General features: G+C 40.8%; 3 protein-coding genes across 5 annotated transcripts in view; 1 reads left to right on the top strand and 2 right to left on the bottom strand.

The window, feature by feature from the left end:
* Window positions 1–3,886, bottom strand: part of GPR89B (G protein-coupled receptor 89B) — a gene marked incomplete in the record, with an annotated part of 20,113 nt that extends 16,227 nt beyond the window's left edge. Inside the window, 3 exon segments of the mRNA XM_072398347.1 lie at window positions 118–238; window positions 1,322–1,423; window positions 3,756–3,886. Of these exon segments, the coding sequence (XP_072254448.1) occupies window positions 118–238; window positions 1,322–1,385 (185 nt within the window).
* Window positions 3,887–5,261: 1,375 nt separating this feature from the next.
* Window positions 5,262–16,221, top strand: GTPBP8 (GTP binding protein 8). Of its 3 annotated transcripts, none has more exons than XM_072398343.1 (7): window positions 5,262–5,377; window positions 6,041–6,371; window positions 8,375–8,473; window positions 9,702–9,832; window positions 11,131–11,230; window positions 12,159–12,277; window positions 13,581–16,221. In XM_072398343.1, the coding sequence occupies exons 2-7, from the start codon at window positions 6,048–6,050 to the stop codon at window positions 13,657–13,659; spliced, it is 852 nt and encodes a 283-aa protein (XP_072254444.1). In that variant the 5' UTR covers window positions 5,262–5,377; window positions 6,041–6,047; the 3' UTR covers window positions 13,660–16,221. The 3 variants fall into 3 exon arrangements, with proteins under 3 accessions (XP_072254444.1, XP_072254446.1, XP_072254445.1); XM_072398345.1 differs by lacking the exon at window positions 5,262–5,377 and adding an exon at window positions 5,408–5,507; XM_072398344.1 differs by lacking the exon at window positions 5,262–5,377 and having other exon boundaries at window positions 5,416–6,371.
* Window positions 16,222–16,287: 66 nt separating this feature from the next.
* LOC140321602 (aquaporin-3-like) lies at window positions 16,288–24,496 on the bottom strand. Its single transcript, XM_072398342.1, has 6 exons — window positions 24,094–24,496; window positions 22,357–22,483; window positions 20,795–20,932; window positions 18,695–18,813; window positions 18,172–18,389; window positions 16,288–16,548 (listed from the first exon to the last, which is right to left on the bottom strand). The coding sequence occupies exons 1-6, from the start codon at window positions 24,214–24,216 to the stop codon at window positions 16,368–16,370; spliced, it is 906 nt and encodes a 301-aa protein (XP_072254443.1). The 5' UTR covers window positions 24,217–24,496; the 3' UTR covers window positions 16,288–16,367.
* Window positions 24,497–24,515: the final 19 nt, after the last annotated feature.

The following is a 24,515-nucleotide window of genomic DNA, read 5'->3' as shown; positions in this document are numbered from 1 at the left end:
TGAACAGAACTCAGACAAAAGGGCACTAACTGTCTGCTGGGCCCAAAGGACGGCTAACCTGCAATGCTCACAGAGTATTAAAATAATACACAGGACCTGTTAAGCCTCAGGACTTACCTCAAAAAGTAGGACATATAGGTGTAAGGACAATTCACAGCACCAAAACCAGACAGTAAGGCCATAAGTGTCACTCCGATGACGCCCACCCTGCTGATCAGCTGCTCGATGGACAGAATTCCTGTGGGGAAGAGTCAGAATGTAAGTATGAATTGCGCATTTGCAGCCATGTAGCAAAAGGACCTGCACACATGACTTAAGTCATAGTAGAAGACTGCTGAGCTGGCATCTCTTATACACTGGTTAAACTCAAACATATAGATTCAAGTGGATATGCAATGAAAATTTGCTATCATATAGAAAATATTAAAAAAAAAAAATATATAAAGCAGTGCACATCCTATGCCTGGGTTCCGTGCAAAAGAGTTTGACCTTTGCAATGATGGTACTTTAGGGGGACATGAGAGGGGGCCCAGAAAATTCTAATGGCTCTCATGGCCTAAGGCTACGTACACACGTGCAATAATTGTTGTTGGAAAGGAATGACTAACAATCGATCGTCTGATATTGGTAACAAAAAAAAAAAAATGAACAACGATGGAGAACAAGGAATGTCGCTGGAAACAAACGACTGCCCCGGCAGATCTGATTGGGTGTTGATCGTTCACTATTGTGAATCATCTATTGTGTGTACGGTCATTCAGTGACTGTGGATGGTTCTGTGGTACACTTTCTCCGATACACATCACTTCCTGCATCGTTTAAACGAATATATCTAGTGCTTATAGATCATTGGGGGATAATATTTAAAGTATCGTTCATATCGTTTCATCATGTACAGAATCATGCACTATGCGCTTGTTTAAAATAAACGTGAATAATCACTGATCGGTCGTTAATCGTTTGTTTTCTAATGACAACTACTGCAGGTGTGTACCTAGCCTAAGCAATCCTATGGACCCTCAGCCTCATAGCTATACGTCTGCATTAGGGGATCTAACATACTGCTGCCTAACACCTTCCAAGGAGAAGATGTTCAGATTTATTGATGCTCACTATTCTCCTTGCTGGAGAGGAAGCTGTGCCTGAGGATCTGCAGTGCAATGGATCTCCCTGCATCTGCTCAATGCATTCTATGGATTTGGACGTCCTCCACCACTCCTCCTGCTTTATTTTCCCACATTTTTACTCAGTCATTTTTTAGGTTACCATAAACAAATGAGATATAATAAACAATGACTATGTATTGTCGTCAACTACATACCATGCTTTGGGCTTAGAATGGGGAAGGGGTCTCCCAGCTTCCAGAAGAAGTACATAAACGTCATCCACACCACACAGGAGAAGAGTAACCTCTGCCGATGCACTGCAAAAAGAACGAAAAGAAGAAGTTAACAGTGGGCTCTCTTCATGTCATCGGCTCCTAATATAGAGGTCTAACACAGAAAAAGAGTCCAAAAAGCATTCTGAACCCATCTCCAGGTTTCTGATACCTCTTATAGTAACAAGAAGGACAGTACAGTACCACACTGACAATATTTTCTAAAATACTTATAATTTCCCAATAGGAACATTTATGTAAAAGGCATGGGTATTATGTATGTTATATTATGTTTGTATCTGTCTGTCATTACAAACCCATATTTAATGTACAGTGCTGTGTAATATATTGGCACTATATAAATCCTGTTTATTAATAACAATAATAATAATAATATATGCAAGTTTCAAAATAAAGCTAAACCCTAGATAAAATTATACAAATAGGTTTAATCCAATAATGTGTTAAAAATATTAAGGTTGGGATCTGTGTGAGATAGCACTGCACACATTACCTACATGAGTTACCACAACCAGTAAAGCAGCAGTAACGCATGTCGCTATCATTGAGGCTGCATAGACGTGCACACAGCCCAAAGCCAGTCATCCAATAAAATGGTCCACTTATTTTATCTGGGTCCCATCCCTCTAAATAAACTATTTCTATTTGGTGAAAATAAAAATGCACCAAAAAAGAAACAAAATCTCAATAGCTGCAAACTAGGACTAGGAAAAACAAAAAAAGGAAAAGGACTAGGAAAAACATGAATCCCTATTGTGGTCTCTGGTGTTCTCTATTTTCAAAGTGGCGAATGCTAACTGAAGATCTATAAAGATATCAAGTAAACCTGAACTTGTAATTGCAAAATTGGCATTAGGTACAGACCCAGAACATGCAGTGCAATATGCTGCTACATAGGTACCTAAATCTGCCTGCATATTGGCCTCCTGAAAGGATAATCCCAACCAGGTCAAACTTACATTCATTGATGACCTTCTTTAATGCTTACATCCTAAAGCAGTGCTTCTTAAACAGGGTTCCTCCAGAGGTTGCTAGGGGTTCTTTAAGCAATGAGCAGTTTGTGCCTCTCAGGTCAGTTTAAGTGACCCCAATGATTTTTTTTGTAAGGTGACATTCTTCCCAAAGGACAGCAATGTAAGAGACATTCTTCCAGCTGACTACCACACTAATATACTGTGAGCTGTGGATATAATAGTATAGCAGAGACTCCCTGAAAACCTGAAAGTTAATTCAAGTGTTCCTCCATGTAAAAAGGTTGAGCAATACTGTCTTAAAGGCAGCAATCTTCTTCAGTGTGGCATGTTAAATGATTTAAAATGCCCTTGAATAGGTCATACTCAGAATTGCAAGTAGATCAGCTTCTCTCAGTTGTATGGGGACGTCCTGGACAAGCATGGACTTATGGGAGATGCAAACACTGGAGGAGGCCACATCGATCAGAAAGAAGTTTTATATATAAGTGCAAGCAGTACATGACTTAGGCTCCAACTGTGACCCTTCAGCGTTCAAGGTGCAGCCTTTAGGGCCACCGTAGATATTCTGTGTTTTTGGGTGCTTAATTAAGTAAAAAATAAGAAAGTATCTACTGTCTGATTGCTCTTATAGAAGTACTAAGGCAGAAGTACTGTCAGCCCCTCTCACATGCCATGATCTGCGTGCTTTGAATACAGAAGCCCAAAAAGCTAGTTAAGCCATCACTGGAATTTGGCATTGTGAAAGAAGGAAAGAAATGATGCCTGAGAAAGCCCATGAGAGAGTTTACATTTCACCCAGTTTCCTACATTATGAGTTCCATAAGTCTGGAATAGAGTTTTATTAGCTCAACCACCGCAGCTGAGTTCAGTTCTGGGAATCAGGTGCTCTAAAAAAGTTCCCAGGGTCACATTTCAGATTGCTATGGTCTGGGAACAGATAAGTCAGTATGTAAAGATCACTAGACTGAAACAGAGGGCCTGATATATTCAAGCTCTCCAAGGCTGGAGAGGATACACTTCCATCGGTGAAGCTGGGTGATCCAGCAAACCTGTAATGGATCCGGTCCAGGATAGCAAATAGCAAATGACTTTGAAGAAATCCATTACCGGTTTGCTGGATCACTCAGCTTCACTGATGAAAGTGTATCCTTCTCCAGCCTTGGAAAGCTATAATAAATCAGGTCCAGTATTTGCAGAGGGTCTAGATCTGTGCAGCAAGCAGTGCAAGTGGCAGGATTTATGTAACTGCTTTTTGTAAGTATTTATCACACCCTAAAGGCCCCAATTGGTCAAAAGATATAGGAACACTCCTATGTAATATAATTATCACACAATATTAATATCTCTGATATATTTAGGGCATTTGACAATTTTGTACTCACGCAGTCGAATATTGCTCACCACAAAGTAGCCAATGTAAAACGGGACGACAAAGACTAGGACCAATAGGATCACACAAAGATTGAGCTTCCAGTGGAAATATCTAGAGCTGTGAAACAAAATTTATTATATAATAAAGACTTGAACGACATACTGCCGCACCTGAGAGAAGAAATCAAACAGTCACCATGGCTGTATAAAATTGATGGCTCCCTCCAGGGCTTTAAGGTGAGAACTACCCAGGGCAGCCCAGAAGACTGAATGACACCACAGCTGGTGATTGCAATTGCCATTACCATATATGTGTGTGTATACACATATAACCAATGTAATTATATATATATATATATATATATATATATATATATATATATATACACACACACACATTTATATATATTAGATTAGTTCTCGTAGGTGTCAGTAAACCTTCTATACAATTAGTCAAATGTGCGGAATTCCCACCTCACTGTCCTCACAAGTCAAACTCACCTCATAGTCCTTGAAGAGCTGACGCATAAAAAACAGCCAGCCGAAGCCAAAGAACAGCAACTGTGAAGACCAAATAAGAGAAACACGCCACTATTAGATGGTGACAAACTACAAGGAGTACACAGGAAGTATTCTGTACATCAAACAAGTTGGAGGATAAAACAAAATAAAATCACAATCTAAGTGAGATAACAAAAAAATTGCATGGCAGTCTGGAAGTAAAGAACAAGTTATGGGTGAATAAAAGATAGAGGAACTCTTCTGCCACCCCCTCCCAATCAGACATAACACCTTCAGTGCTGAGCACCTATTACCAAGGCATGAAAAGAACTCCTGATGGGCTGAGGGAGCAGAGAGATGAGCTCATCAGTCTGCCGCTTTTCCTTTCATTAACCAATCAGAAGCAAGGGGAAGTGCAAGACCTTTATGTGTTCCTGAAGGAAAGTCAGGTCTTCTGCTTTTTTATTGGAGCTGTGCAAATCCCAAAATGGAACCAGAGAGACAGTATGTGTTTTATCCCTGGGAATTCAGCTAAATTTCAGACATTTTGATCCATTGCAGCTCCCCTGTCCCAGAACTCAATGCCAGACAATAATAACCAACATGATAATATATGTGTCATTATTAGACATTAGCAGCAGGTTGTTACAATGTATCTCTATCAGAGTTCTATCATACACTGCACTGACCTGCTACACACTGTCACTTCATCTCTTCCTATCACACCTGGCACACCATCCACACTCCGCAAGAGAAAAAAGATGTTATACAAATGACCTACAGATTGTCTTCATTTTCGGCGGCGAGTGTCAATTATATGATGAGCTTCATGAGCTACAAGTTCATTAAAAGTAATAGAGATTGTGCTAAAGAAAAATGGCTGCAAAGTGGATACATCATATGTGAAAAATATTTGTCCTCTAGTGTTTAGCTAGTTCTCAAATTGGATTGGCTAATAGCGAATGTCGCCTTCACATCCGGCTTCTAGAGTGCGATAGGGATAGTAACCAATCACGAAGCTATAATACAAGGAAAATCAATGATTGGGCAATAGAGTAGGCCGTCTTTTTCATAACGAGGCTTGGAACGCAGCCATGTGCTGAGAATGGGTCAGGTGACACTAAAGTCTGAGGTGAGATGTGAATGTGTGATGGGCAGTAAGGGGTTCTCACCGGGTGTCACAGCTCTGCAATAGCTGAGTATTCCTTGTAGTATAGAATATATTCCTTGTTGTCATGGTGATCCAGAGGCTGCATTGTTTTGTAAGCCATTGACATTTCTGATCTTTCTGCCTCCTCTAGGTCATTGTCACACTGATCTTCTTTAAACCAAAGGACATTTAAAGCCCTATGTATTATAAACTATTTCCATTCTTAAATTCCTTTTACTGCTTTGTTGAATCTGCTTCTGTTCAGACCTTGTTCAGCAACTTCCTGTCTATTATTATTATTAATAAACAGGATTTATATGGCGCCAACATATTACAAAGCACAGTCAATATGCACTGCCGCCATGGTTGCAGGCGGTTTTGTGATGGTGACAACATAGACCAACAAGAGACATAGGGTTGTCACCTAGTCATATTAAAACAGGAAGTAACTGAACAAGGAGCAGGATCACCATGTGCTAGTTTAAATCTGCAGCCTTCCCTTTAATCTTGTACAATTGTGCCGACTCCTCTCCTGGACTGATATTGCTTCCTCTGATTCCTAAATCATTTACCCAATATTTTAAATATAATATGCTCCCTTCTGTTTAATAATTCTCCCTCTTTCAATCTTTTATTCCCCTGTAGCTGCACCATGAGGTCCATATTACAGAGCGGCCGGTGGATCTCCAGGTATTTTCCAGCATGCTGGCAGTGCAGGAATGCCGGGAGTTTTGCTTCCATCCAGGAGGTGTCCAGGCTGCAGGATAAGAAGATGCGGAGTGTATTGTATCCGGTGAAGGATCTGGAGAAGATTATGAGTCCCAGTGTGGACCGGTCAAACTTTAGGCTGTATGATCCTCCTGTAGAGGAAATCTCAGCCGCTGAGAACTTGTTCATACCTTCCAGGAAGCATGTGATCGATTACATCTCATCGGCTGTCCGAGGGGATCACACGCCGGACCTGCAGCAGCCGGAGGTCAGTGGAAAGCTGGAATCATTGTCATGACTCAAAGCACGGGGCTCAGTGGTTAGCACTCGGGCCTTTGCAGAGTCCCAGGTTCAAATCTCGGCCAGGACACTATCTGCATGGAGTTTGCAGGTTCTCCCCGTGTTTTTGTGGCTTTCCTCCCCCATCCCAAAAACATGCAGTTAGGTTTATTAGCTTCCCCCCAAAATGACCTTAGACTGTGTTAATAGCATATGATAGATTGTGAGCTCCTTTGAGGTACAGCTAGTGACATGACTATGCATGACTTGTACAGCACTGCGTAATATGTTGGTGCTATATAAATACTATGTTATAATATTAAAGCTGAACTCCAGTCTCTTTTTTAGCGTTCGTTCATATATTGTGCTTTATTGCATTGGTGCAATGCAGTGCTTTTTATTTTGAATTCAAAGATCTCTATTGACTAAAACAAAAGCCAGGGGCAGACTCAAAACTTTGCTTTTTTATTTAATGTTTTCAGTACCAGCGAGTTCTTCAATGTCTTATATGGAGCCGCTGCCAAACTCCTACTCCATCTGGCTGTCTACAAGTGAACCCACTGTTGTCACCATAGGACTCTGAACCTGATTTATTAAAGCTCTACAAGGCTGGAGAGGAAACACTTTCATCAGTGAAGCTGGGTGATCCAGCAAACCTGGAATGGATCTCATCCAGGATTGAAAGCATTTGCTAATAGACTTTGAAGAAATAAATATAAATTTGCTGGATCACCCAGCTTCACTGATGAAAGTGTATCCTCTCCAGCCTTGGAGAGCTTTAATAAATCAGGCCCTTTGCTGGAAGCTGCAGTCACTCTGACAGAAAAGTGGCTTCTAAATCTTCCTTAGGAGGTCTTCATGTGTGAACCAATGATAGGGGCTCTTAGGTGCTGCAACAAGAAATTGCTTTTGTAGGTCATGTGACCTAATGCATTGACAGCTATGCATTACTTTTAACTTCAGTTAAAAAAAAGTTTGATCCAATGCCTGCAGTCCCAAATTTTTAAAATGATCACACACATGGATCAAAATCTAATGGAAACATTCTGGTGTAGGTAGCCAGTGGTCTTTACAAAAGGCAGAGTCTGGGGAGTTCACAGGGAGGTCTTGAGAGGGTCCCAGGTCCCATGAAACATCAGTACCAGTAGCCGAACAGCAAAGTACCAAAACCACGGACTGTCTGGGACAAGCCGAAAGTCAGCAAGTGAGCAGAGGAAATCTGGAGCAGGCAACATTTAGAAGCAGCCAAGGTATACAGATAATAACTGGAACACATGGGGTCGCAGTTATTATTATTAATAAACAGGATTTTTAACACCAACACATTAAATAGGGGTTGCAAATGACAGACAGATACAGACAGTGACGGCTTATGGTAAAAGGTGCACCAGGGCCTGGCACTCGTCTGGTGACACAGTGAGCCTGATTTATTAAAACTCTCCAAGGCTGGAGAGGATACACTTTCATCAGTGAAGCTGGGTGATCCAGCAAACCTAGAATGGATCTGGTCCAGGATTCAAAACATTTGCTAACAAATCGCAAATGATTTTGAAGAAATCCATTCCATGTTTGCTGTATCACCCAGCTCCACTAATGAAAGTGTATCCTCTCCAGCCTTGGAGAGCTTTAATAAAGCAGCCCCATTGATCAAACTCCCTTCAAACAGCTTCTCCTTCAATGACTAGCCAGTCAGGAGCATTGCCTCCCGAATAGTTGTGGTGCCGGTGCTCCAGCGTAAAGGAGACCCAGTGCTGGATTGGAGGTAGACCATTGCCCCCTTTTGCTCATATAGGAAGCAGAGAGAAAAGAAGAGACTCTGTATATTCTATAGAAGTCTATTAAACCCGTGAAGGTGCTCCGTACATTCTGGCTGCACTCAATTTTTACAGAATTCACAGTACAGAATAAACTTTTTGATTTGAAGTGCTGTTGCAAGGTTTGCTGTATAGCAGTAAGTCACTGTCCGATTTCACATGTTTGTCTCTTTTGTAGGTTTGTTTTATAGGACGAAGCAATGTGGGGAAATCTTCGCTGATCAAGTCGCTGTTTGCTTTGGTCCCCGGAATCGATGTGCGAGTCTCCAAAACACCAGTATGTCATTAAAGTGTATGTGATCCTGATTGAGCTGATAATTGGCTGTGTTTTCTGCTCTGCTGCACTGAAATCCTTAACATTGTCCTTACCATTCTATTTGGACTACAGAAGACATCCCTGCCTGGAGAATTGGAGTGCGGGAGGTGTTCTGTGGGCTAGCAATTCTGCATTGTACTTAAAGCAGGCTTTGCAGTGCATCTGGAAGGTCCACTTTTTTGCCATCCCATCGATTGGGTTTTATACAAATAACTTTAATGTAATCAATGTACAGCGCTGCATAATATGAATATAATATGAACCCCGTTTATTATTAATAATAATAATAATACAATCTGTACAAGCCTTAAGCCCTGGGCTGCGACACTTTCCAAGGAAACAAAGCCAGATCTTACCACCCGGAAGTGTTAGAGGCCAGGGCCGGGTATTTTTATTGGGGGGGGAGGTAAGGGGGAATTTGTAATAATAATGCTTTGGAGGAGGCTGGTAAAATGTGGACCTTTCCTTTGCTAGTGGACGGTGGTTCCATCCACTTCCTAGTGGTATCAGAGAGCAGAGTGGAATGACAGTTACCAGGAATAAGATAGGCAGGGAATTAAGTTGTGTTTTAGTTTTTGTAGCAACCCACCCCCAGGACAAAGTGAGCATTTAATATAGGAGCAAAGGAGTATACTATAAAGTAGCCTTTTAAACAAGGGGGAACCCTTGAAATAACATTCAGGGCTTCAGGGAACCCATTCTATATTTACTAAATTCACAGCTCACAGTACGTTAGTGTGGTGGTCAGTGTGAAGAGTTCCTCCTACATTGCTGGCCATTGGAAAGAATGTCATCCTTACAAATAGCCAAAAAGATCAGTGGTGTCACTTAAACTGACATGAAAGGTACAAATTGTTCATTGCTCAAGGAACCCCCAGCAATCTCTGGAGGAACCCTGGTCTAGAATGACAGGGAACAGGGAAATACCTAGCGCACAATATTTCCAATGCACCTATTATCTTCTAGGAAGATTGTTGTTGAGATTATTGGTCTGATGACGGGGTCTGATTTAAGTATTTGTAAAATAGAATGCTCAGTTATCCCATTCAAGCTGTGTTCATTTCAATCATCAATACATGATCTATAGGAAAAGTCCTTTTTCATGATTGGTTATTTGAAGTGAACATGGCTATGGTGGAGGATTACTGCTTATCTTGGTTCATACAATGCCGTATTCTTTCTTCCTAAGGGTCACACAAGGAAAATTAACTTTTTCAAAGTAGGGAAAGCGTTTACGCTGGTGGACATGCCGGGTTACGGGTACAGAGCTCCAGAGGACTTTGCTGAGATGGTGGAATCCTACATACAAGAAAGGCACAAGTATGTTTCCTGGACCAAAAGCTAATGATTTATATAAAGGCTGTGACCATCCATAAGTCATATTTCACTAATGGGTAGATAATTTTGGGATGAACAGCCTTAATTATCCATTCTTCCCACCGCTCCTCTTCTGCTGCCTCTCTTTGTAGTTCTCTTCATTGGCTTCCATTTCACCTTAGAATCAAATTCATCTCCTGTGCTTTGCCTTTAAATCCCTACACAATTATTGTCCCACTTACCTTTCTGACCTGATGGAAAAATACTCCCCTAGCCGCTCTCTTTGCTTTGCCAATGACCTACTAATGACTTCCTCACTCATAACCTCATCACACGCATGGCTCCAAGACTTTTCTAGAGCCGCCCCAACTCTCTGGAATGGTCTTCCTCATCTGTTCTGCTTGCTCCTACTTTCTGCACATTCAAAAGAGTCCTTAAAACCCAACGCTTCAACCTCACCTACCCATCTTCTGTCTCCTAAACCCTCACTACTTCCCACCATTCCATATCCCCCTCCTATTGTGTGATACTTCCTCCACCTCCTAGATTGTAAGCTCTTCGGGGTAGTGTCCTCTTCCCCTCCTGTGTCACTGTCTGTCATTTGCAACCCCTATTTATTTTACAGCACTGTGTAATATGGTATATAACCGCGGAGAATTGTAGATTTGACATCTGGGATGTAGCAATTGTTTTGTTGCAGGCCCCAATATGTAAGCAGTGGTTGTGTAATCCCCCTGTAGTGACATACAGTGACAAAAAAAAGTCTTTAGTTTTAGAGAGACAGATCCTTTAATCTTCTCACCACCCAACCTGTGTTGTGTTTACCATTTATTTCTGGACTTGGTCCTGGGTGGTTTGTGTTACATTACATGTGCTACTAAACATCCCTGACCCATTAAGCCATGAACTTCACAAGACCTCCCAACATGTTGTATGGTATCCGGCACCAAGACATTAGCAGCAGATCATTTGTCACACTGTCACCCCCAGCCCGCCTTCTTCCCATTGTGCATCCTTGCTGTATTACCTTGTTAAAAACTATTTGTAAAATCAAGAATAAGGAATTGCTTTGATTACAGTAGCTGTACATCTCCTCTGGTTTTCAATAAAGCATCAAAGAACAGTTATCCTTCAGGCCCTTTCTTATGCGAGTCCCCCAGATCCATTACTGCTGTACAATCAACCAATCACATTCAGATTTTCCATGAGGAAATAACAGTTGATATTCTGAATTTATTTAGGGATGATTTATACATTTTCCTTTTCCCACCCACTTAAAGAAAAAATTCCTTTTTTTTCAGCTTGAAAAGGACTTTTCTACTGCTGGACAGTTCAATTGGAATTCAGCATGCAGATCTGATTGCGGTGGAGATGTGTGAGGAGTTTGGAATTCCTTATGTTGTGAGTTTGTACTAATATTATTAATAATATTATACAGTATTTATATAGCGTCAACATATTGCACAGCGCTGTACATTAAAAAGGGGTTGCAAATGACAGACAGATACCGACAGTGACACAGGAGGAGAGAACCCTGCCCCGAAGAGCTTACAATCTAGAAGGTGGAGGAAGTATCACACAGTGGGGGGGATATGGAATGGTGGGAAGTAGTGAGGGTTTTAGGGGACAGAAGAAGACGGGTAGGTGACATTGAAAAGCCGTGTTTTCAGGGGTCTTTTGAATGTGCAGAAACTAGGAGCAAGCCAAATAGGATGAGGAAGACCATTCCAGGAGTCGGGGCAGCTCTGGAGAAGTCTTGGAGCCGTGCGTGTGATGAGGTTATGAGTGAGGAAGTCATTAGTAGGTCATTGGAGGAGAGAAAAGAGCAGCTAGGGGAGTATTTTTCTATCAGGGCAGAAAGGTAAGTACGACAAGAACTGTGGAGGGATTTGAAGGCAAAGCACAGGAGCTTAAATTTGATTATCAGGTGAAATGGAAGTCAATGAAGAGAACTACAAAATGAGGAAGCAGAAGAGGAGCGGAGGGAAGGAGGGATGAGTCTGGCTGCAGCATTTATTATAGATTGTAGAGGAGAGAGTCGGGTTAGTGGAATATCTGAGAGGGGGAGGTTACAGTAGTCCAGGCCAGAGATAAGAGCATGTACAAGGAGTGTGGTGGTCTCTGGGGTCAGGTAGGGTGGATTTTGAAGGTATTGTGCAGGTGAAAGTGACAGGACCATTAATCTGATTGTGTATTAATATATTTCTGCACAGATCACCCTATCAATGGTAATTCTGTTCTCATGTTAGTGCCCCCCCCCCCATTATATATCCTGTAAATCCGTGTACATCTAAACTTGCTTTTTTATAATACTTAAAATATTTTGCAGTTTGTGATGACAAAAATCGACCGATCGCGGCCGGCTGTGTTGGTCACGCAGTTCTTGCAGCTACAGGAATTTATAAAAACCAAGACCATGGGGTGCTTCCCACAGCCTTTCCTAGTCAGGTAATGAGTTTATCTGTGAATAATTTAATTTATTTTTTTCTGATATTAAAGCACTGAAATCTATTCCAGCAAACAGGAGTAAGGAGCTCATGGGTGGCTGAACTCTTTATTTGTAGTGCTTACCTCTGTTTTAGTCCAGCACTTTGGTAAAGGCAGCATTATTTTCAATTTTTAATAAATAATACTTTGTATTTTGACTTTAGTTGCAGCTATGTGATTTAGTAGTATTGGTAACTGTTACCATCCTGCTCCTTTTCCTGTTGCGGTAATATCAGCTGCAGCTTCCAGTGCTCTCATTGATTTACAAGTACGTGTGCACAATTTTTTTCATGCCGGATGCCATTTGGATATGTGCCTTCAAATGAACTCTCCAAGTGTGCTCCCAGAAGACTTAAAATTAGAATGGCTGTCAAGGTGTCACTTTGTGACTCCGGTATCCACGTATCTTGTAAATTCCTAACCATAAGGCTACGTACACACGTCAGATGACTCTCGTCTGATAATCACCTCAGAGCTGATAACGGACGAGAATCTGTTGTGAGTACAGTGCTCTTCGTCCATCATTCCAATTATCCATCCTGGTGGATTCATGAACGATGAACAATCGTAATGAAAGTGAAGTGAAGGGAAGAGAGCGCAGTGGGGTGCCGCTTTGTCTTTATAGCAGAATAGCGCAGTATGTACAGCACTCGTTCATGCATCATGCAGTCGTTTGAAAGGATCTTGAAGGATCCTTTTCAACAATTTTTGCATGTATGTACCCAGCCTAGTGCTGGTTTTCTTTTATTTCTGTATGTATTTGTGTCCTCTCCATAGGTACATTCTTTGATCTGGCTATGTCTGTAACATTTACCAACAGTAAAAAATGTATTCCTTCTTAACCAGCAATCAAAAAACTTTATTTAGTAGTTAGCCTATGCTGTTGTAGCTATCTTAGAACTGGCCAGAGCCGTGCACCGTGTCCCCCATATGGATCGCAGGCGGGTTGTCTCTCTCAGGCTCAGACCAGGTACTGGCATCATGACGTCACTCAGGGGGAAGTTTCTTCCCCTTTGAGTGACAAAGGGCTGCTCATGCATGCGTGGTCCGTAAGTCCAAAAAGTTGGCGACCACTGATCTGGTCCGTTGGTACCTACGGTAGTTCTAGAGCGCACAGGTGCTCTATTTAGGGAATGAAGAGCAGACTGGCTTCCACAGCTGGATGGAAAAGGAACTCAAGAGACAAAGTTTTCTTTCTGCAAATGAACTTTGATTTGTATTGCTCTTGTATTTTACCAATGCTCTTTTTTTTCTCATTCTACAGCTCCCTAAATTTCTCAGGAATACACCTTCTCCGGTGCTTCATAGCACATGTAACAGGGACCCTTCCTAAAATCAGCTGATGCCCCCAAAGCATGTTACTATAGCCATTGGAGGTTCAAAGAGTGCTCACTAGTGTTATCCTACAAGACCAAAGTAATGGGACACAGTGTTCTAAAGTGGGGTCCTATGGTATTGTTTAGTAAGATGCAGGGAGATAATCAAACACAGGGTCACACACTGTCCATTTCAAACTTAATAGATTCATGTCTTGTGTTCTCTCTATGATGGGTTTGGTGGATTTCAAGCCATTGATATAGTAAAGGAATCACCTACAGCGAAAAATCTACTGGACATTCATTAAAGACTTGTCACTTATATAAGGAACTTCAGAAAGTTTTGGGACTATGAAAGGTAATTCGTGCCAGTTGCTTACCACAATGGTTTCCTTTGCAAGCAAGGATGGATGTCATCACAGTGTTACTATCAGTCACAGTGTTGTACTTTATTTGACCTAACTGGCCTAATGGAAGACAAGAGGCTGACTGCTTCATAGTATAGGTTGACATTTTAGAGAGTCACAAATATATTTAGCACAAATGCAGTTTGTGTGCCATGTATTGCTGGAAAGGGAAGTGTTGAATTGGGTAATTTTTCCTGTGCTGAAGGAGCAACCAGAAGTAAGATGAAGGCTCCTTAAACATTTTCTCTATAGGAAGATTTTTCCCAACCTTTTTTGCTCATGGCAATTTTAACATTTGGGATTTCAATGTTGCAGCAACATCAGTCTGTAATAAAAAACCTGTCATAGGATCTAAACTTGTCATAAATTCTAATAAAGTTTGCTTACATTTCACTTAATTTTTTATGCAAAGTCTACAAGAGGCCTCATTAACAGCTCCATGCTGTGGGCCTTGTGCATTTAAACTTCAGCTTTAATAAGATCAGTGCATACAAAAAGTTTTACGAAAGTCTTTAAATTATCATTTATCACTAGTTTGAATATTTATAGCAGTTCTAGTTGTCACATGGGCTAGAATTGTTTCCTCACAGTTATAGTGTCTAAGGTTTGATCCTACCACACCAAAAACATACTGGCATGTTAGGTGGCATCACCCCACTATTTACCCCCTGCTGTGGTAGCAATCCTAGTCTGACAACAAGGGTTATAGATATTAGATTATACTGTACAAAAATGTTAAAATATAATTGTTCATGTTTTGAAATAAAGGTTTTCATATTTTTTTATGTTGGGCATCAGATTTTCAGATCATCTTACCCATGTACAAGGTCTTTGTTCCAAAGACCTGACAATTGTCAACACAAAAAAGACTGGTGGTGCCTATATTGTAGCGTAGGAGCCATGTTTGTATAGTCAAGAAGCAGTTTCATGTAGAAAGTGTCCCTCTGTGACCAACAATTTCTTTTGTATGTTCACAGGTAATACTGTAATTTTTACTAATATGACTAGCTGCTTGTGTTAGAGGCTGCTCTTTACATCAAAAGTGAAAACCTCTTTAAGCAGGCAGGCCAAAGTGACAGGCAATGTTCCTTCTGCAATAATACATACCTACCTCCTCTAAAGAATGCCGGGTATCCCAGTACAGCCCCAGCAGACAAGCACGAGTTAACTAGGCACACAGAAGGGACATTATTTCAACCTGGCCAAATACCTGAACCCCAGGAGACTTAACATGGAAGTTTTGCTGCCACAGCAAGGATAGACTGAAATATTTAAATTGCAGACATGGGCTGTCCTTTCTGCAACAACCAAACAAAAAAAATTATATATATATATTTTTTTTTATCTTTAATTACTCTTAAGGCACACTGGCCTCTAAAATGATTAAAAAGAACACATTTTGTATTGGTTGCCAGTAGGATTCCTCTGTACAGCCAGCTAAAATGTCCTTGTATAATTGAGCTTGCTCTGCTAAGAAGTGTTGGCCCTGAACTATGCAGACACTTTCTCATGGGGACCCCCCTGCCAACCTCCCGGCTTCACCCAACCCTAGTTGAGAATGGCTGTGTTAGATAGAAGATGCTGCATCCGGATGATCAGAACAAGGCCATGTAATGACTGGACAGAAAAGACCCACCAACCCACCAACCTTCCAATTTCTGCTGGGATCAATTAGAAGCCAGGGGGTCAAAATGTTTAATCAAGGAGCCCCACAATGCCAACCAAACATTTTTTGGTAAGGAAAAATATTCGGCTAAGCAATTGAGAACAGATCTGCATCTCCAGCTAGGTAATCCATTGGCACACATTGTTTAGGTTTCATTTTGGCTTTATTTGACCGAATACAAAAGACTAAAAATTCAAAAAACCTTTCACAGCCATAAGAAATATAACAATTTATCCCGCACAATAACCCAGCTGTAACAGCTTTACAAAGCCCAATACAAAGTTAAAATGTAAATACTACAGCAACAAAAAAAGTGTAGACTTTAGTTTGTATATGATTAAAATTAAAACCACATAGAAGGAATGTTAACAATGACTTCCTATACCCAATGAGCATCAGATTTCGGGTCATGGAGTCCACATGCTTTCCAATTGGCTGCTGTAAGTTAGAGTCTCTTGCATAGCATTACTCCTGTCTTTGCTTGCAGGGGGGGGTTGATTTTTTTTTTTTTTTTTTCCCCCCCAAGTAAAAAAAATTAAAAACACAATTACTGAGACAAAAAAAAAAAAAGTCAGGCAAATTAATAGCTTCTAGGACAAGTATGGCTTTCGGTTAGAGCCACCTCAATGTCCAGAAGGCTCTTTCAAACCATTACTGGCGGGTTAAGCTTGAGACTGAACCAGTTCATAGTGTCTGTGGTGGTTCCCACCATCCTCTACTGGTTCTTCTGTCTGGTGTTGAGCAGGGTGATGAATTCCAATGAGCAGTTCATAAATCAGGGTACCCACCACTCCTCCTACCATTGGTCCCAGCACTGGCACCCACCACCAGCATCCACCAGCTCTGCAAAAAATAAAAAGTTCCCTTTAGAAAACTGTCTGAGCACAGGTTTTGCATTAATCAACTCTGTAGTATGATGAAGCCTAGAAGCCAATTACCAAAATAAAGTTATTTTCTCCAAACCCTCCAACTAGGTTTTTTATCTATTGTCTTTAGGTAAGTGTGTGTCTGTATCTGCAAACTCCCAGACTGGAAGCCCTTTGTAACCCTTCAAACCTGATTGGCGTATAGCCTGGGAGCTACTGTGAATTACATGAACGCAATAAAATACATACATTAAAGGTTTTTTTTTTTTTTTTAGATGGATATCCATTACCACACTAATGTTAAAACCAGCTTTCATTATGACACCACTCACTTATAACATCAAAATTATATTACAAAATACTGTACAGTAGCATCAATCACATCTCTACCTTAATGCAATTCATGGTAAAAAGTTTCTTTAGGAGTATGTAATGAACAGAGATCATATGTATTAGTGATACAATGTCACTGATCATTTGTCAATTCAGTCACATTCTCAATCGCAACCACAGAAGGCGATTATTACAAAAGCTGTCCCGACTGTTGAAGTGGATGTGGCTGTAGATAATTTGAGAACAAATTTTGGCATTGCAGCTTGCCTGGTCTTCTCCGCTCTTCAGGTCTGTGGTTGCTTGCTCTGAATGAGATTTGAGGCTGGGACCGACTGATTTGACTAATCAGTTGCATTCTCTCACTAAGTCATATGATCTGCATTGATTGTATGCTCCTGAAAAGCATGGAGATAAGTTAAAGGTGGAGACATGCCATTGACACTACTGTATATTTTGTAATATCATTAGAAATGGTTATTTCTCACATAGCAATTTTGTCATAATGACAGCTGTTTAACACAAGTATTAATTGATGACTAAAAAAAAAAAGTTTGTTTCCATTTATCATGTTCATTTGGGTTGTGGCATCCTGTGTGACTTTAGACCTGGAGAGCGCTTTTTATTATTGTCATAAGAATGCATACATGCTAAAAATAGTTTAAATTAAATTTGCAAGTGCAAAATGTACCTAAAATGCATTATTAACAATTTTGAAGCATCAGATATTGATCAAGAAGCACCATTCGATCGCCGTATCCTTTTGGCAATATCCACATTCATGCTTTGCTCCCTATTGCATTAAAAAGGGGCAAACTCCTTGCCATATGTAAATGGATAACATAACATTTTCAGCAAATACATGACAAGTAGAGTAAAATATTAATCTTGAAAATATTAAAAAAGTTATACCAGGGCATAAAACTGGTTTTAATAACCAACTCCATGGAAAACACTTCTTGTATAGATGCTGAAGGCCTTTCAGGAAAGATATGTAGACTCCCTGCATTACCCAAGCTTCTAATACCAAGAAATGTGAAGACAGCTGTGCTGGGTACAGTCCATGTGCAGTCTTAATAGACAAATCATGTTAACCCAGAATTACATTTTTTCAATTTGAAAAAGTAAGTTTCTTAGATGAAAGTTTTATAAATTTTGGTAAAACATTTAAATGACATCGTGGCATAAGAATATTTTCTAGGATCCATTGGAAAAGCATGGGGGTCAATACAATTATAATAGAACCAAGTAAAAAGGACAGTAAAATTACCTAAAGACTTCCAGGCCCCAGCCAGCCATTGCAGTGAAGATACGAGGTGCCAGGTCTCTGGCAGGATTGATTGGGTACCCACAGTTGAAACCCATTGATAGACCAACCAGAAGAACCACCAACCCAATCACAAATGGTTGAAGACCTCGAGGAGCAGCATTGTTTGATTCATCTATTATGGCAAGTATACAGACCATCAAGGCAGCGGTGGCAATTACCTGGACCAGAAAATGTAGAATGTCAACAGAAGATTCAACCATGAAAAGAGCATACTACATACTTCCAAGAATAAAGGAACTTCAGAAGAAGGTCTTGTCCTTCCATAGTAAAGGCAAGCCATAGACCAATTTGCTCATGGTAATCCATTTGTACGGCTTCCTCTCATCTGGACCAAGATAAACAAAGGATCCTCCATTTCGCTCATCCATTAAGACCATATGAGAGACAGAATTCGTAAAGACCAGAGTTATCTCTGCATAAAAGCTACTTCCATAAAAAAAAATTCCACCATACAAAACCTCACCTGATCTGTGAATCCATTAAGAACACTTAGATGTTCTGAGGGGTACGAAGCAAATATCCCCGCTGTTGCTTGGGTCCCAGACACTGTCCAGTTACCGCCACTGTATGCATGCAGAGCATCTGCATCACATGAAAAGAAAATAATGGCAACACCAAATACATACAACAGGCTTTATTACTATACTATATTGAGTTTATATACTGTCCTAGTGCAGGCCATTTCCATTGGGAACCATTTCTGTTCCTGTTCTATATTTAGCCCTATCTGTCCTATCCGACTCAAACTTAAAATCCAATGCCATCTCAAAATATTTAGATTTTAAGTGGATTTGGACTCAAACCTGTTTACTAACCATGCAGCCTTGGAGAAGACATAAAAAAGACTTTAAAGTCATTTTTTTTTTTTTTTTGAGGTGCATAAACTTCTGTTCCTCTAGGTAGCCTATTAATCGTGAAGCAACATCAAGAAGCCCTTTAGACTATTGAGTTGCTAACAAGAGTATCCTGAAAAACTGAAGTCATGTTCTTTCCCAGAAAGGGACATCAGGTTCCTTACATTCTACTGAAGAGACTAGTAACACATTCAGGAACTCTGATCCTCCTTTTCTTTGAGGAGTTCCAAAGCCTAGACCTTTGACCTAGACCCAAAATAAAGTTCCTTGTATTGTTCAGCATTACATTTCTCAGCCAGTAATATGCCTTAAGAAAATGTGTTAACACAGCATGCCTCCTACGTACCTTACTAAAACCTCCTTCAAGGTTTACTAGAAAGGTTTGGGAAATCTGTATGATGTACAATATGTATTTCCATTTTGTGGTCCTTTTCCTGACTGGCTCCATGTGTTTCCCACTAGAAACCAACACAAATGGGCTAAAGCTTCCAAGATTTGCTTCTTACCCGTGTATGATTCATTAAAATATCAATACTCAAGCCATACGTGGCTAAAGCTTGTTACAGCCGAAGAGTCCAACTTAAGTATACTACCTATCAGAAATCCTTTCCTGGTATTGAAGTATAACCTCAGAAAGGACCGGTATACATACCTATACCATCCATTATCATCTTTGGAGCCCACTACAAATTTATACTTGCCATATGACATCTGTTTAATTAGCGTGAACATCCACACAAACTAGTCTACAGCAGGGGTGGGCAAACTTTTTTAGTCAGGGGCCACAATCTGAAATAATTTTGAAATGGTTTCTGAAATGGGAGAGTGGGCAGGGTTATGCCATCATGACACCACTGAACAAGCTCAGGGCCTGTGATGGTAGAATGGGCAGGCCATGTCACTGCACACAACCTGCCCACTCTCCCATCGCAGGCTCAGATCTGGGGGACGTGTTCTGCGGCTCTGGCCGGTGCACCCCCCCAGCGGGGTCCTTCTCCTGATTCGGGTGGCATCGGCTAGAGCTGTGGATCACCTAAAGGGCCAGAGAAACATCACAATTGGGCCATATTAGGCCCACGGGCCATAGTTTGTCCATGCCTGGTCCACAAAAAAAAGATTGTTTTCTTCTCTTCTTTTCAAACAATTTCCATTTGTGAACCAACCATCCCAAGTCCAGCTGTTTCTCTATTTTACTTGCCCCTACACCTCTTTACCCAGCTAACCTGATCAGATACTATAGTCACTCGGCATACCAAGGACAAGGATCAAACCAGCTTGACTGCTTGCTAACAGCCCGTTAGAAGGGTAGTGCCCTTTTTCTAGTATTTGAGTTACAGATCCATAGAACGGGACATACTAGTTTCCCAACCAATGTTGTTTCAGGTACATAGAAGTCAGAGTGAGGAGTCAACAACCTAATCCACATGAATTTGTAGATGACCGTGTTTTACCAATGGTAACTATGCTGAACTTGGCTATGGAAGAATCCAGCACAGACTGATAGTGCATGCTCTCAGAATAAGATGATTGAAATGTTTTATTTATTATTATTTATCAATGTTTCAAATAGCTTACAGTATGAGAAACCTTTATACTAAAGGCCCATACAACATTTCCATATTACTGCTTCTGTAATAACAAAGTCCTTTGGAAGCATTATACTTCAGCTTCACTGATTACTTAAAGCTACAATGGTATGTAATTCTTACCAAAATACAGAGCAAAGACCAGACCTGCCCCAATGAAGGAACCAAGGAACTGAGCCAAGAAGTATACCAGCATCATCCTACAAGTCATCTTCTGGAGGAGATACATGGAAAGCGACACCGCTGGGTTGAGATGGGCGCCTGTGGATTATATGACTGGTTGACTTAAAATCCGAAGATGACTGAACACATGAACATTGAATTGTGAAGGCATCTAGTGCATTACTGGATATACAAAACATTGTGTTGGGCAGAAATATATTTATTATTGCAGAATCCTGAATCACCCCTCAACTTTGTTTGCTCAGTGTACTAGCAAGCTCAATGCCAGTGGGATCCTCTTATGTTCTCTTACTGCAAGATGTCACATTCTTCCCAATGCATGAAGCCATTAGGCTAGAACATTCATCCCAATGCATGAAGCCATTAGGCTAGAACATTCTTCCCAATGCATGAAGCCATTAGGCTAGAACATTCATCCCAATGCATGAAGCCATTAGGCTAGAACATTCTTCCCAATGCATGAAGCCATTAAGCTAGAACAGAAGGTATGCAGGGCATTACTGAGGTCATCGGAGTTCCCTAGTTATCCCCGGCTGTAAGCACTTACCAAACACTAGCTGTTCAAGGGTTTGGGTAAGCTTTTATAGCCTGAGCTAACAAGTGAATGGCAGGAAATCTATTATATACACACAGCAATGATCTGCATGTCGTACAGGTTTATTTGGTTTAGGACTTCTTATCACACCCCATATATCCGATGTGCAGATGGGTTCAGGATGGTAATATGAGCAGATATTATTAGCAGTACCGAGTACAAAAATAAACTTTAATAAAAAGCAAAGTTGAATCATTGATTTGAAGAAACCCCAATTTGACAATCTCCCAATATCCAATCACCTAAGCTGCCTTATACCTGTCAGGTGTCCCGGTTCCTTCTACAGAGGTTGGTGCAAAATACATTAGGATATATATTGTGTATAGTATTTATACACAAAGGGCTGTCCATTGTGTGGTCATTAATACACATTATGTATATGGCATTAAAGCAGCCGATTTAAATCAGCTGCCTGATGCATCCACAATGGATCAAATTCTAGACTGCTGAATTCTTACTGGTCCAATGCAACGTTGGTGCATAGGGGTGGCCATTACATTGAATGGCGCACAATGTTCACTACTGCAAACATGTGAATGGGACCTAAACTCAGAAAATAGTCTTTTACATCCATATATTGCAGAGTCTCAAACAGCCTGTAAGTGTGGCCATGTTCACCTGTATATTGGGATCCGATCACTGGAGCAGTAGAGTCTGATAGGGTAACGCAGAAAGTTTGTTATTTCCCTGCAATTCCCTTTATTGGCCAACTTGAGTTATTAAAACAATTCAAGCTTTTGGGATCCTATGTCCAATAAATTTATAAGATGATTACAATGCTGGCAGATTTTTTACATTGTTGTTGCAGTAGGGCACCTTAAGATTGGAACAATATAAATTGTTAAATGTGCAGTAAGCAGAGTTGGAGCTGGTAAATACATAGAGGCATGATCCGCTAGCAGCTCACCTGACACTCCAGCGCAGACGTAGGCCCCAGCCGTCACTGCAAATCCAAACGCCATGTTGACACTCAGGAACTGCGCTTTTGCAAAACCACTCAATTCCATCTGAGCTACAGAGCCACAGCCAAACAGCTAACAAGGAAACAGGTAAAAGCATTTAGCTATTTAGTAAGAACATTCCTGTGCTGCATACAACTTGTATATAGGGAAGATTTCTGCATGGCCAGCAATGCTTTGGTTATCTATGAATAGTATATATAGGAAACCCATCACTTCAGTCATTTTCTTGAAGTGGACATATATTGAGAGATAATGGAAGCCATGGCGGCACATGCTGGACTTATTCTAAAGAATGCCAATTGCCATACAGAGTAGGAACATATATACCGACGATTACATCAAAGTTATAGAACAGGGGTGTCAAACTCAAATACATGGTGGGCCAAAATTAAAAACTTAGACAAAGTCACGGGCCAAACTTGAAACTGAAATAGCGCTGCTAATACAATTCCCTGTGTCTTTGTAAAACAGTCTATGTGGGGCCACGCATAGGAAGAGAGGCCGCCAGTCTATAGGTGCGAGTGATGGCACTATTACAATTCCCGACATTACTTGCGTCTATAAAACAGTCCAATGGGGAGCCATGCATAAGCAGAGAGCTCTCTGGTCTATAGACGTGAGTAATGCCGGGAATTGTAGTAGCAGCACTATTTCAATGCAGTGGCGGGCCAGCTGGAACTCATTTAGGATTCCTTTGAGGGCCAAAAAAAAAAAAAAAAAAATACATTCGAGCAAGCTTTTGACACCCCTGGTATAAAACAAAAGTGGACCTGTGCAGAGTCCATTCATACAGAATAAGAAGATACATGAAACAAGCATGCAAAAAAACAATTAGCTAAGCCCGAGCTGCATTGTCATTTTGGGTCAGGGATTCTGGAAGTTTTTAAAGTAGAGGATCAGAATACCAACCAGACAAGCTGTAGATTCTTAAAACCAGATTACCAATGGCAGGTTACATTTTACACTACCCCCCCCCCCACACACACACACACACACACACACACTTATGCATTTACCCTATACTAGCTCCCCTAATGTTTAAACATTCCAGCATGTCAAAGGTTATTCTCTTTTGCTCAGGGTCCTTTTACCCCCTGATGGTGGCCCTATATTGACCATGCTTCCATCACTTGTTGGAGCCTGCATTATGGAGGACCATAATATTATTAAACAAGATTTATATAGTGCCAATATATTACATAGCACTGTATATTAAATAGGGCCATGACCTTTTCTGCTTCCTCCCAGAGTACATTGTTTGGGACAGAGTAACACCATCATAAGAGAACGGGTTTTAAACCTGGTTTAAGCTTGCATGTGGGGCTAGGACATGCAAGCAGGATGGCCAGAGACTGCTAGGAAGGGCCGATCCAAGTAATTTGTTTCTTTGCATCAATTACAATATACCACACTTTTTTGGCACATGGTGACTACATAGAAACACAAATACCAGAGATGGTTGTCACCATATACAAAGATCTGTATTCTAGGAACCCCAGGGGTGTTATATGAAAGCTGCAGATTTGAAAAGCTCACACATTTTATTTGTTGGGTTTACATCTACATTGGAGTCTGGTGTGGATAAAGTCATTCAGATCCATCAACTCTCCATCCATGAGCTCTCCCCAACCAGAAAATCAAACTATAAACTATACGAAGAAATCCCTTCCATGAATACTTACAATCAATATGAGGGTCCCCAGGAACTCAGCCAGCCCGCAGCGCACATACAGATTTTTTGTCTGTAACTTCATGCTGAGTTTCTGTAAGAGCAATGCAAACATGTTCATGTGAACTTTCATCATCAGCAGTATGTGTGCTTCTCCTCCATACACCAATTCAACAATATGTGTCAATCCAATGGCTGCCCTCACAGCTGGCCTATATACATGAGCTAATACCTCTGATTAGAGTAACAAGAGGTCCTAATCCTTCAGATTCACCCCAGCCTGGCTTTATCAGGCCTGATATCCAACACAGCTGATTGATATTGCTTTAACTGCGTCACTGCTGGAGAGATCAATAGGATCAGCATGAACCCTGCACAGTTCTTATTCTGTGTGTATGGACTCTGCACAGTACTACTTCTCTTGTCCTGTACCCC

Source organism: Pyxicephalus adspersus, chromosome 1, assembly GCF_032062135.1.
Source record: "Pyxicephalus adspersus chromosome 1, UCB_Pads_2.0, whole genome shotgun sequence".
NCBI classification, from domain to species: Eukaryota; Metazoa; Chordata; class Amphibia; order Anura; family Pyxicephalidae; genus Pyxicephalus; species Pyxicephalus adspersus.
The sequence above is the reverse complement of the archived record's forward strand: the minus strand, read 5'-3'. Positions and strand labels throughout refer to the sequence as shown.